General features: G+C 39.8%; 1 protein-coding gene across 4 annotated transcripts in view; it reads left to right on the top strand.

Annotated features, from left to right (window-relative positions):
- dmtn (dematin actin binding protein) overlaps positions 1 to 12116 on the top strand; it is an 18731-nt gene extending 6615 nt beyond the window's left edge. For 2 of the 4 annotated variants that reach the window (XM_017307865.1, XM_008423133.2), the window contains 12 exons: positions 176 to 220; positions 2287 to 2395; positions 3102 to 3146; positions 3234 to 3368; positions 3536 to 3639; positions 4421 to 4526; positions 4606 to 4658; positions 4756 to 4801; positions 5295 to 5302; positions 6604 to 6669; positions 8556 to 8636; positions 9125 to 12116. In XM_017307865.1, the coding sequence (XP_017163354.1) occupies positions 176 to 220; positions 2287 to 2395; positions 3102 to 3146; positions 3234 to 3368; positions 3536 to 3639; positions 4421 to 4526; positions 4606 to 4658; positions 4756 to 4801; positions 5295 to 5302; positions 6604 to 6669; positions 8556 to 8636; positions 9125 to 9238 (912 nt within the window). In that variant the 3' untranslated portion in view covers positions 9239 to 12116. The remainder of the gene's footprint in view (positions 1 to 175; positions 221 to 2286; positions 2396 to 3101; positions 3147 to 3233; positions 3369 to 3535; positions 3640 to 4420; positions 4527 to 4605; positions 4659 to 4755; positions 4802 to 5294; positions 5303 to 6603; positions 6670 to 8555; positions 8637 to 9124) is intronic. The other 2 variants (XM_008423135.2, XM_008423136.2) reach the window with 2 other exon arrangements.
- Positions 12117 to 12596: the final 480 nt, after the last annotated feature.

A 12596-nucleotide genomic window follows, 5' to 3' on the forward strand; every position in this document is an offset into this window, starting at 1 on the left:
CACACACACACACACACACACACACACCATTACATGGGTAGCAGTAATGGGAGACCTGTTTACCTTGCATGCATAAGTACACTTAGACTGCTCTACACCTGTAATGTTTCTTCAGGTTTGGAGAATTAGTACCAGAGTACTTAACCATTAAGTGGTAATCGTTTTGTCTTTGCAGCGCTCTCTTTCCCCTCCTGCCATGTCTCCCTCCAGGTCTCCTGAGGTAGGATCTGCTACAAGCTGCTTAGATGCTACAGTTTATGTCTTCCTCTGATGTGTTTGCTTCAGATTAAGTCTTGAATTGTAACTTTTTTGTTCCCACTGTCATTACTGTTTTCTGCCTTGAGAAGTCAATGGGTGAGAGGCAGGATACACCTTGGACAGTTCATCTCCAGACAGCAAACCATGCATGCAGTGTCTCAGTGATCATTTATTGTAGTTAATGTTTTTGAACTGTAAGGAAAAACCTGGAATTCCTAGAAAAAAATGAATGTGTCCATGAGAACATACAGCAAGACCCCAACGTTGATTCAAGTTCAGGACTTTTTTGTTGCAAGACAACTATGGCACCATACTGCGCATATATACATAAAATATTTATAATTATATCCACACAGAGATATTCAAATTTCTGCACAGTGTGCTGGCTGTTTGTTTGATTGGAACTGTTTGGGTATTCTATACCCATAAGTTTAATTTCCTGATGTCAGCCAGTTGCCATCCTGTGCAGCAGATTATACTTCAGTAATGATTTCTGTTTCTCCTCTGCTTTAATAGTTTGTTTATGTTGCCATAGACTGTGTCTTAGCATTTCTAATCCACTCCAGAAATATTTTCTTGCTGGATGGTGTCTCAGATGTTCTCTCAGCCATACCTGATGCCAGCCTCCTGGTTTTATTCAAAGACAAACCTTTCATAGAATTTCAAAGAGAAAAACTGTTACTTTTTGATACCACAGGAAATGTTTTATGTTTCTTTTTTGGGGTAGCCGAAGGGTTACTGGTTTCTTTTGTTGCTTTAGTGTTAAGGATCTGTCAGAGCTGTTGGCTCAATTATTTTCCTTCAGTAGTTGGTACCACAGTAGATCGGAGAACTGTGTGGTTCAGAACTTTGCAAGTAAGAAGCACATTCTGACATGGGAGCACAAACCGACTGTCAGATTACCATAATAGCTCTCCGTGTTCGTGAAGCTAAACAGATGGCAGTAGTGTTAGCTTTAGCTTATGTCATCTGGTAGGCTAAGTGCTTCACTGTTGCAGATGCAGCTTTATTGACCTTTATAAGTTGCTGTAGCATTAGCTTGTAGTACTGCACAGTCAGCACGTGGCATCCTTCAGAACTTTATTTTTTCCTGTTTGCCTCCAAGAAACCTCCAAACACATAAATATTTGGCTTCATTTTAGCCTTATCAGCTAAATAGGCTACTATTTAAATAGTAAATAGTAACTCATTTGTTTTTGGGGAGTCTGGGGACTGCTTTATAAATACCTTATTATTTTCTAGTAAACTGACATTTTTACCATTTGTTTGTAGAAACTGAGTTTTGACAGATTTCTTCTTAGTTGTCTTGATTCTGTGCCTCTGCAACTCCTGTTGGTTCTTGTTGTTGCACTCAGTCTTACTGCATGTAAATTAGTATTTTGGTAAAAATCTGTTTTGGTCATTTTGTGATGTTTCACACAGTAGATGACCCTCTGGAGACCCTTCTGATATGTCCCACGCCTTACTTGAAGGTCTAGCCCTCAGTTGTTTGGTCGTTTCACTCATTCAGATTTTTTTCATCAGATTCTTCAGCATCAATTGCTGCTTTGTGTTGCTCATAAAAAAATGTGGCACTGATTTGCAGTTTGCCTGGAGGGCCGGGAACTGAAGCAAACGGGAAAACATGACTTATGTTTTCCATCAATAGAGCTCTTCAGTCCATAGTAACTGTTACTGCAATATATAGTATAACAGCACTTTTATTTTGGAGCTGAGCATCATTCTCACAGGAATGTGTGGAGATTTCCACAAGACTTTTGAACAAATTCCACCACAAATCATTTGTGTATGAATTAAAAAGAAAGAAAAGTTGTTATGTTTTTTCTTCCAACACCATAAACCAGTGTAAACAGGTCTGAGTTTTGTGTCAAAGTGTTGGACACTTTTTGTCTATTAGAGATGTTTTGAATTACCCAGAATACATCTGTAGTATTGTACTGTAGCCATCCTAGCCTGTCCATGGATATTGTTTCCTGAAACTGGAGAGAGTTTAATCTGTGTTTAATCTGATTGCTGCTTCCTGTTCAGGTGAAAGGTCGCAGAGCAGAGAGCGACAGTGGCTCCCCTGGAGGATCCACGCTGCAACTGCAAGCAGGTCGCAAGATAAGCACCAGCCTGCAGCATTTCCATCGACCAGGTAATTAGTGCGCACACACAAATATTCACACAAACACACTCGCACAGACATAATAAATGTGGCTATTTTCTGGATTCCTTGCTGACTCCATCCAGAGAACATCTGCAGTGCTGTCTTTGGTTAAAGATATTTTAGCCCCCACACTAAATGAAAGACAACCTGAAATAAGTGGTATTACTTTAAGTTGTTGGGCCCAGCAACCCAGAGAGACGTCAAGTTGAGTCGTGTTGAGTCAGGTCCAATTCCATGCAATGGTCGAAAGGGATGAATGTGTATAAAACCCTCAATATTCATTAAAATGCTAACATGAGGTATAAAACTGTAAAAGCCGCAAATACACACTAGAAGGACATGTTGTCTTCTTTGATCCTGGAAATTTAAATCTTACATTTAAACCTTTTTTTTTTATGAGCATGCAGTTCCTCTGTCATCCACCATGGGGCGTTGCAGCAACTTCCCATCACAACTCTAAAGTAAACCCAGCTGCAGCTAAACACTAAAGACAGTATCAGTACATTCAATGATTACTTTTTTTTCTAGGTAGAGCTCAATAAATGAAATATATGTTGTTGTTTTAACAGTTTAATATTTGTTTAGCAGTTCCTACTGACATGTGTGTGGTGTTAATCAAACACTCCTGCTACCACAGACTGTAAATCTGATAAATTTGATAACAGAAGCTGTTCTTCTTCTCTTGAACTTCCAGATAATGGCTCCAACATCTACAGGAAGCCTCCGATCTACAAACAGGGTAAGCTCTGGGTTCTCTCCGTCTTTTTTCTATGAAGCGGTTGTTGTTGTTGCTGCTGTTGTCACTCAGATGCTGTTTGCCCCACAGACCTTAACAAACCGTCAGAGGGCAGTGGGGTCATTCAGTCTGCCAAGTTCCCCGCTGCCCAGCCTCCAGACCCCAACCAGCCCTCCAAGATTGAGACAGAGTACTGGCCCTGCCCACCTTCACTGGCTGCTATGGGTAACACACACACACGCACGCACACACACACACACACACACACACACACACACACACACACACACACACACACACACACACACACACACACACATACAAAATACACACTTATCATTCCCATAGTGACCACTCATGGTGAGCATCTTTAACAATGATGACCTTCACAGAGATTGAGTGGAGGAAGAAGAAACTTCAGGAAGAAGATGAGTTTGAAGACGTGACAGAAGAAGAGCAGGAGCAGCAGGAGCTGCAGGAGCAGGAGCTGGAGAAGGTCTGGACCCATCCTGACTGTTTACATTTTAAGTCGATTCATTAGACCTGATTCTTTTGTTTGTGTTTTGTTTTTTTTACAAGTGGAGAATCAATGTAGAGCAAACGATAACTTTTAAAAACAGCATTTAGGTAGAAAATATGGAACTTTCACTGTGAAAGATATAGAAACATAAAAAGTATTGACTGTTTTGACTTTCTTGCCATGCTTAAATTCTTTTAGACCATTCTGGCCTTTTGTGGAAATCAGAAACAGTCAATGGCAGCTTTAGCTGCACAACCAGTTCTAATGTTTGGAAGAATTTTTAATTTTTTTATCGCAGCAGTATGCATTGTCTTTCAGACATAACTGAAGTATTAGTGTGTGCACTGTTAATATTTCAAAGGACAGCAATGATGCAGTGTTTGGTAGGATAACATATTAGAAGTGTCATGCATGCCAACAACATAATTAGCTGTTGGCTGGACGCTCACTTTTAGTGGCCAAGATTCTCTCAAAGGATTCTGGGAACAGTTTGATGAACTGAAGGGAAAAAAGAGACATTATTGCAATTGCATGTTTCAGCCTATATGTATAATTTTGACTTGGATGAGTGAAAATCCCCAATAACTTCCAGCTTGTGCCTCAAACTGTTGTCTTAAGAAATGTTGAAAAATGTTGAATCCAGGCTGCTGAATAATAACCCTGGAAAATAGCAGTTCAAAGGCTGCGTATGTAAACTTGTGAGCAGTGGTGGACGTGTTCTGCTCATCCTCCACCACCGGCTGTGTTCTGTCTGCAGATCAAGTCCAACCTGGGCCGTCTGATCCTGAAGGAGGAGAAGGAGAAAAGCATTCACATCAGGAGGAAGACACAGTCTCTGCCAGACAGAACACACATGCACAGCAGTGAGTCCATCGGTTGTCTCACATGTTTCCTCTCCAGCTGAAGAACCGGTCAGACCCCACACTGTTTCCCTCTCCTCAGCAGGTGTGTCAGCTAGTGCATCAAAGTCTCCGTCCCGCTCCGCCCTGACCAGAGTGAGTGTTACTGCTGGCTTTCAGGCCGGCAGCGTCAGACATCAGCCTCCATGTTTGCTCCTGGTATCCTGAATGCTTCCTGTTCTGCTGTCCTTAGATGCAGTCGGCAGAGTTTTCTACAGATGGAGATAAAGGACGGCCAGGTGGGAGCCTTTTAGCACAACCTGAACACAACAGCAGTCCAATCAGATCGTTTTGATGCAGAAATGGACCCTCAGGCGACATAGAGAAACCTCTATGTTGTCCATTGCTGCTGTTTGTGGATGTTGCTTCTGCATCAGATTTAAAAATACCAGAGGCAAATACAAAGGTGGACTTATGCAAGTAAATAGGAAAATTACAATTAATTGGGTTAAAGTAGTAGCTAACCTTTGAACCACAAACTTTCTAAGGTTTGTAAACCATACAGATTCCTTCTACTTCCCAACTCTATACTGGTTCATATTAGATTATTAGTGGTTGTAACATATCCATACTATATATGGACAATATATAGAGGTGTGAATACTTTTGCAAGGAACTTTATTTAGATGGGAAGTTTCAGGAACACTTCTTGTCCCAATGAATCTCTGTGATGATGACTTCCTGTTCTCAACCTCTCTGTGTCCTTTCTCCTTCTGTCCTGGTGTCCTGCAGCTGCTCAGGTAAGTGTGTGTTCATGTGTGTGCTTATGTGCATGGCCATGTCAACGTCCTGCTGCTGACCTGCTGCACCAATCTTTTCACACCATGTTTCTGAACCACTTCTAAACCAGTCTGAACCCATTTGGCCAGCTTTTAATGGATGGAGTATGAGAGAATACTTAAGATTAAAGAATCAACTCTTTACTGTTAAGATGTTCATTTATTTGGTGTATAAAGGTACATTTATTTATTGCTTCAATTTAACTTTTCAGTCACTATTCCTTTTTCTAATTGAGTAATCATTTATTTACTATGTTTTCAGTTCTTTCTCAGCTTTCTGTGTTTCTGTCTCTCATGTTCAAGAGAAAAATGTAGCTAAGATATGTTTTTATTTTAGGCAGTAAAGCAAACTTAACTTTAGGACTGAAACAATTAATTGGATTAATCGGATTAATCATGATAATGATTGATTTTTGAAATAACCGTCAACTACTTAAGTAATTGATTAATCATTAACTGGCTCTAAAAATGGTCATTTCCTGAAACAACGCATTCAGAACAGTAATTAAATCAAAACTGTACAAAAATACATACATTTTACAAAAACCTATTTTTCTGTAAATATGTTCTATCTAGAACTCCTCAAGTGTCAGTTTTAGTTTCACCTGGTTCAATTTCTGTAGGAAAAAACAATCTCCTATCAAGCACATTTTACTATCCAATTAGTAATTAAGCAATCAGAGAAATAATCACCAGACCAGCCCTACACTGTGTCCAGTAGAAAGGCCTGAACTTCACATGTTTGCTGCAAATGATCAAGCGATGCTAAAGGAATTCTGTTATTGCATTTTATACAATAAAATGTTTTTTTTTTAATGAATTGAATTATTTGCATCTTTAAATTCATTTTTAACATTGCATAAAATATGCTTACATGAGTAAATGAAAAATCTACAGAATGTGACAATTTTTTTCTCAGATTAATTGTCACAGCAATATCAATTAATCAACAGAATAATTGATAAAGCAAAGGACTACTAAAATAATTGTTAGTTGCAGCCCTACTTAGCTTATTTTTGGGTAGCAACACAAGCAATCGTTCTTTTACATTTAAATTATGATATGAAACATTAAACAGGAGCTGCAACATGCAGTCTGGAGAGGAACTGCAGGAAACTACAGCTAACCTTCAGCTTTAGCTGCTTCAGGACCTAACAGGAACCTAACAGTGTGACTCTGCTCAGCTTCCTCTGACGTGCTCTTTGTGTAGCTCATATTTTAGCAGCTATTGGACAGGGTGTGTCTGAAATGTGTGTGTGTAGAATGGAGAGAGCCGGAGAGATCGCATGGATAGAGGGAATTCCCTGCCAAGCATCCTGGAGCAGAAGGTGAGACCTAATGAAAGGGTTAAATCCAGACCAGCCTTTGGGTCTGTGTTCATGAACACTGATCTCAGAGCCAGCTCCAGTTATTAAGGCTTTTACATTTTAAAATGTAAAGTCACTTTACCAGCAATTAGGAGAAACAGGAAACAAATTTGTATCTTATTGGGTGACTGGTGGAATGAAATTCAATAACTGAGAAGATGGATATGATTTCACTGCCTTCTAAGAAACTAAAAGTACAAAACATATTTCTTACTTTGAGTTCATTTCTTTGGAAAAAAATTAAAAAGAAACTTAACGTGTTTAAAGGGAAACAAGTTAAAAAGTCAAGGGAACTACATTTCCATAATTTTCCTTCGCCTACTGATGGAAATGTAGAACTTATAAATAATAACTAATACTTATACATACACGCACGCACACACACACACACACACACACACACGCACACACACACACACACNCGCACACACACACACACACACACACACACAGTCGTACGCTACTATCCAACAGGGGACATTCCATTGACTTCCATTCATTTCTACAGCCTAACCCTAACCCTTTTCCTAACCCTAACCATCACATACCTAACCCTTTTCCTAACCCTAACCAAAAGTCAATTCACMCCTTAGTCCTAACTGCAACCCCTGACCCTAAAACAGGGTCATTTCCAAGAGGGGACCTACAAAATGTCCCCTCTTCAACGGTGAGTCCCCTGTTGGTCAGTGTAAAATGACACGCATGTCCCCTGTTGGATAGTTACACATGAACACACACACACACACACACATAATACAGCACAAAAAGGTTTAAATATGTTGTCAGGTTGCAAACATGAACTTATTCCACTGAGATTTGGAGAGTGTCTGTGAATATTAACGTCCTGCCACAGCAGTGACTGCAGGCTGGATCTAGATGTGGACTTTGACTAGCTCGTCCTAGCATAAGAATATCATGGGAGTACCTTCTGCATTAGGAGTTCTTCTGTATGTCCATCCATCTGTCCATCGGCTCTGACCAGCTTCCCTGTTTCTGCAGAATAAAAGCATCCCCACAGCATGATGCTGCCTCTATCATGTTTCATAGTGAGGATGGTAACAGTTCAGTCTCCTTTGAGCAGACCCCCTTCCTCCATATGCAAACTACCTTCAAACAACTTTTATAAACAATATATTTTCTTTACATATTTGTTAAAACTGTCACCATGTCTTCTCAACACAATATAAAACATAATCTATGAAAAAGATCCAACTCCTCCACTTCCTTCCTGTAGTCCTTATGCCATCTGCAGAGATTCACCACTCGGTCAGATACGACCTATCAGAGCCAGGAGGAGGGTCTTAGCACCGTCAATCACTCTCATTTACCCTCTGCTCAGAACCTCCCCCCTGCTCTCTGCTAGGCTACAGCTCAGGCTATTTAGCATAGCCACTGATGATAGTGAATAAATTTCCAGTAATGGTCCACCATTAGCAAATAGTGCATCTAGTATATGTGCATGATTGACAGCACTAAGGCCCTCCTCCTGGCTCTGATTGGTTGTTTCTGATGGAGTGGTCAGTTTCTTCAGACAGTAGTAGTCGATCAGGGAGGAGGTGGTGGAGGAGTTTTTTTTTCACAACTTGACGGTCTCATATTACACTGTGGTGACAGTTTTCACAAATATGTGAAAAGCTGATTTTTTAAACATTTTTATAAAAGTTTCATCCTGCAGCTTTAATGCCACTCCATACTCTCCTGAAGTGGATTCAGCCATGTGTCTCCTCTGATACAGAATTAAATCCCATTAAAACACACTGAGGTTTAGCTTCAGTCATGTTATGCTTCCATTTTGACTGTATTAAAGGAAAGCAAATGACCGGCTGAATGTTCTGCTCTTTGTTCAGATTTATCCGTATGAAGCCCTGATTGTAACCCACAGAGGGCGCTGTAAGCTGCCCCCTGGAGTGGACCGGACACGGCTGGAGGTGAGCATCTGCCTGCTGGGGGCAGCTTAGCTTGTGAGAACAAAATAAAATGAATCAAACAGGGGTGTTCAAAGTGTGGCTCCAGGGCCATTTGTGGCCCATGAGACAATTTTGTTTGGCCCCTGACCACAACTCAAGAATGGTAAAAAAATAAAAATAAAATTTGCCAACAAAATAGAAAACAATTGATGACCCAGACCATTTGGAAACTGTCAGTTTTCAGATTTAAGGCAACAGTCTGGAGCCCCTTTAAAGTTGTGAATCTTTAATTATATGCAGATTTAATAAAAAATGTTGTTTATTGTTGCACAGATAAAACAAATTAATTTTTGCTTTTTTAAATGAATGAATTTAGTGACCCCCTCGTAGTTTAAACTGACCGGTCTTGGCCTCCAGGGCTAAAGGTTTGGATGTGGATTAAAAGTCGTCCTGCTCGTCCGCTAGCTGAAGGCACCTTAACCAACTCTGGGTCCTTCCTGTCCTGACAGAGGCATCTCTCCCAGGAGGAGTTCCAGGAAGTGTTCGGGATGCCCATCGGCGAGTTTGACCGCCTGTCGTTATGGAGACGAAACGAACTGAAGAAAAAAGCCTCGCTTTTCTAACAGGAAGTGACCTAATTCCCAACCAATACTTGATGAAGCCTCTCCTCTGCAAGGAGGAGGAGCCAAAGAACAGGCCATAACGTCAGCTATCCAATCAGCAGATCAGCAGACCCCCCAACTAACAGCTCCCATCCCTGGAAGACTGGATCAGAACGTCTGATGACGACCAGTTGTTCTCAGATCTAAACTTAAGTGATGCTCTGACATGTTACCAGTACTGCACTTATAACCACCACTGCTTGCAAACCATTCCTACCATATATCCTCCACCACCACCATCATCATCATCATCATTGTTAATGTGACATTTAGTCTCACAGTTACACTTCCAGAGGTCCCCATCTTGAAGAGAGATCAGCCGTTATCTGTACTGTGAAGCTGCTGCTAATCTGTGGGTTGAAAAGAGGCCGACTGCTGACCAGTAGCTGCTTCCTACAGGAGTCCCTCAGTCTGTTAAACCTCCTTCATGTCCATCCAAGACCTATTGTTGTGTGTTACACTTACTTTCCTTCCCCATAGTTCTTACTGTGTCAGTTATTTCTAAAGTGGTACTTTAAGAGTATTGGGGGGTTTTATGCCTGGAGAGGCAGCTTAACGTCTTCCTGCACATGCTTGAGCTGGCATCACTTTCTTATTTTGCCATGTATGTTGGCATATCTAAAGTTCAGCCTTTCATGGGTCAAAACATGAATAAATGAACATCAAGTCCTTTCTTGTGTATAAAGGAAATATGTTGCCACTGTTTTGTATAGAGTGTGTGTTAGGATGAAGAATGTTACTGCGTAAGGACTGCGTTGTATAAATTGTCAAACATATTATTTTTTCCGTACTTAATGAGTATCTGACCATCTTAGGATGACGTGTAATGTTCTATAGTCAGTAACACCACAATGATTATGAGCTGAACTGATCAGAAAGTTGCTTAACCTGCCTTCCTGTTGGAGCTACTTTGAAGATCCAGCAAACTGAGACTCTTCAGTACAAACTGAGTGTGTGCATGATGTAACATGAGATCAAGTCAAATTATTAAATGGATAAGCTGTATTGAGTATAAACTTATTTAACTTCTGTACAATACATGAATGGTGTCTCAGAACTGTGACTCTACTATCATGAAATATTGTTCAAAAATGTAGCAAGCTGGTTGAACTGTACTAGATGTGGAGAGGTGACTGTTGTCCAAGCTGCACGTCTTCATACACCATAGATATGGGACAGTGTGATGGATCTATAAATCAGAACCACAAATCATGACTTTACAGGAAAATCCTACAATTTCAGATTTTTTACACAGGAACCACTCCATCTATTTATTGATATTGAAATATCAAAATATTCTAATGGCTTTCAGTACCATTTATTTTGAGGTGTTAGTTCTTTCTGATCATCACACTTTAAAAAACAGGAGGAGGAAGCAAAACAAACATCTTAAGGCATTTACTTGTAAAGAAAACTTACTAATAATGAGCTTCTGTTGAATTACTAAAAATCCTAAGATTCAAAAGTTTAGTTTTTGTTAGTGAGCTTCTTTAACTTCTAACTTATAGATGTTGTTGCTCTGTTCTCTCGGTTCACTGAGCCAGCTGCTTCCTGTTAGCATGTGAGGACCTCACCCAGCCCTGCTTCTTTCTTTAACTCAGCTTCTGAATTGAATAATATTCAGATGAAACCTGATACACATACATACAAGGAGAACCTTTTGGAGTTTTATCATACAGTCAGAAATGACCAATTCGATTGGACTATTTACGGTGTTTCTATTAGGATACGAAGTGTTTTCTGTTAGTAACATCCAGAACATCAGTGGGCCATTCTGACTGGTACTTCAATTAGTATAGGTATGCTTTAATTTGACCGTAACTATACTATTAGTAGTAGTGGTGGTAGCAGTGTTAAATGCATGACCCTAAAGCTAAAGACAATATTCTGTAGCCAGCCTAATCCCAAACATTGACACATTAAAACAAGCTAACTTGTTGTCCAAAGCTTAAACCATTAAGGACTCAACTTTAGAAAAGGAAGATTTTTTTTCTCTGAATAAAAACAATGGCCTTTAACATAATGCAAGGTATGAAGGTTAGGAGAACATTTTCAGGAAGGGTTGTTAGAAAGTTGGCTGCGACCTTGAGCAAATGTCCCTGAATGTTTTGGAGGAAAGTAATAAAATAAAATGTTTGAGAGACAATAAAAGAAGGTTTTTTTGTTGCCCTAAAGTGAATATTGATAGTGGAAGAAAAGTTTCAGACTTCAATGCTCAGTTATCCTTCAGTAGCCTTTCCTAAATGCTTTCTTTTTTCTTTTAGCTAACACTCACATTAGCTCACCAGGATAGTGTCTGTCTTCATCCAAACTAAGGTTAGAACTGAACAAAAGAACTGAACTGGTTCACAGTTTGAGAGGGAATAAGGAATGGGTGGAAATCTACTTCCAATTTAGTTGTAATAGTAAGACTTTCTCTGCCACATTGTAGTTCACAGGTAATCCAAAAGAGGGCAATCTAAGATTTAAAGAAGCCATTCTGCCTGTTTGAACTCACATGAAACTGGAAGCAGCTTCATGGTACCAGTCCAGTCTCTTCCTGATCCAACTCTGACAGCTTCCTGCGCTATAACTTGAATAACGGCCGACTGAAGGACATTTCACCTCGTTCAGTAGCCAATAGTGAATTTATTTATTTCAGGCAGCTTTATTTATAGATTGTGTTTTTACTGTGAACCATTTTGTTGGAGACTAATCCTTTTTTAATGAGCACTGATGTTAGTATTCATCACATTAAAGGGGCGGTTTTTGCTCATTAGGGTGTCACTGGTACCAGTAAAGGACACTGTGCTCAGTTTGTGTCATGTGACTTGAATAAATCTGTTGGACTGAAAACTTGTTTTTGGTGTCCTTTAATTGTGTCAGGGTCAGTAGCTGAACTCAGATCACGTCACCTAGATGAGTCTTCTTCACAAGTCCTATCACAGACACCAGATGGTTATGTTCAAAGCTTCAGCATTTTTCTGACTTGTTTTAATATTTCTACAGAGCATATTTATTTTGGACATCTTTTTTTTTTTTTTTTACAGTGCAGAATGTTCTCAGGAGAACCGTCAAGCCTTACCTGACTGCATAGACCACAACATAACATTTGTGTTTTAAAGATTTTTATGCAATGTTGGAATTTCTGATATAATGAAGTCTGGATTTTCATTAGTTATAAGCCGTAGTTCTCCAAAAAAAAAAAAAAACTGACTGCATAATGAGACACTACTGTCATCTTTGGATTCACATCTCTGCTGCCTCAACGTTCCATCCTATTATAATTGGTTTTTCAGACGCTCTAGAAAACAGATGTAAATCAGAAATGTCCTCAGAG

Source organism: Poecilia reticulata, linkage group LG12, assembly GCF_000633615.1.
Source record: "Poecilia reticulata strain Guanapo linkage group LG12, Guppy_female_1.0+MT, whole genome shotgun sequence".
Taxonomy (NCBI): Eukaryota; Metazoa; Chordata; class Actinopteri; order Cyprinodontiformes; family Poeciliidae; genus Poecilia; species Poecilia reticulata.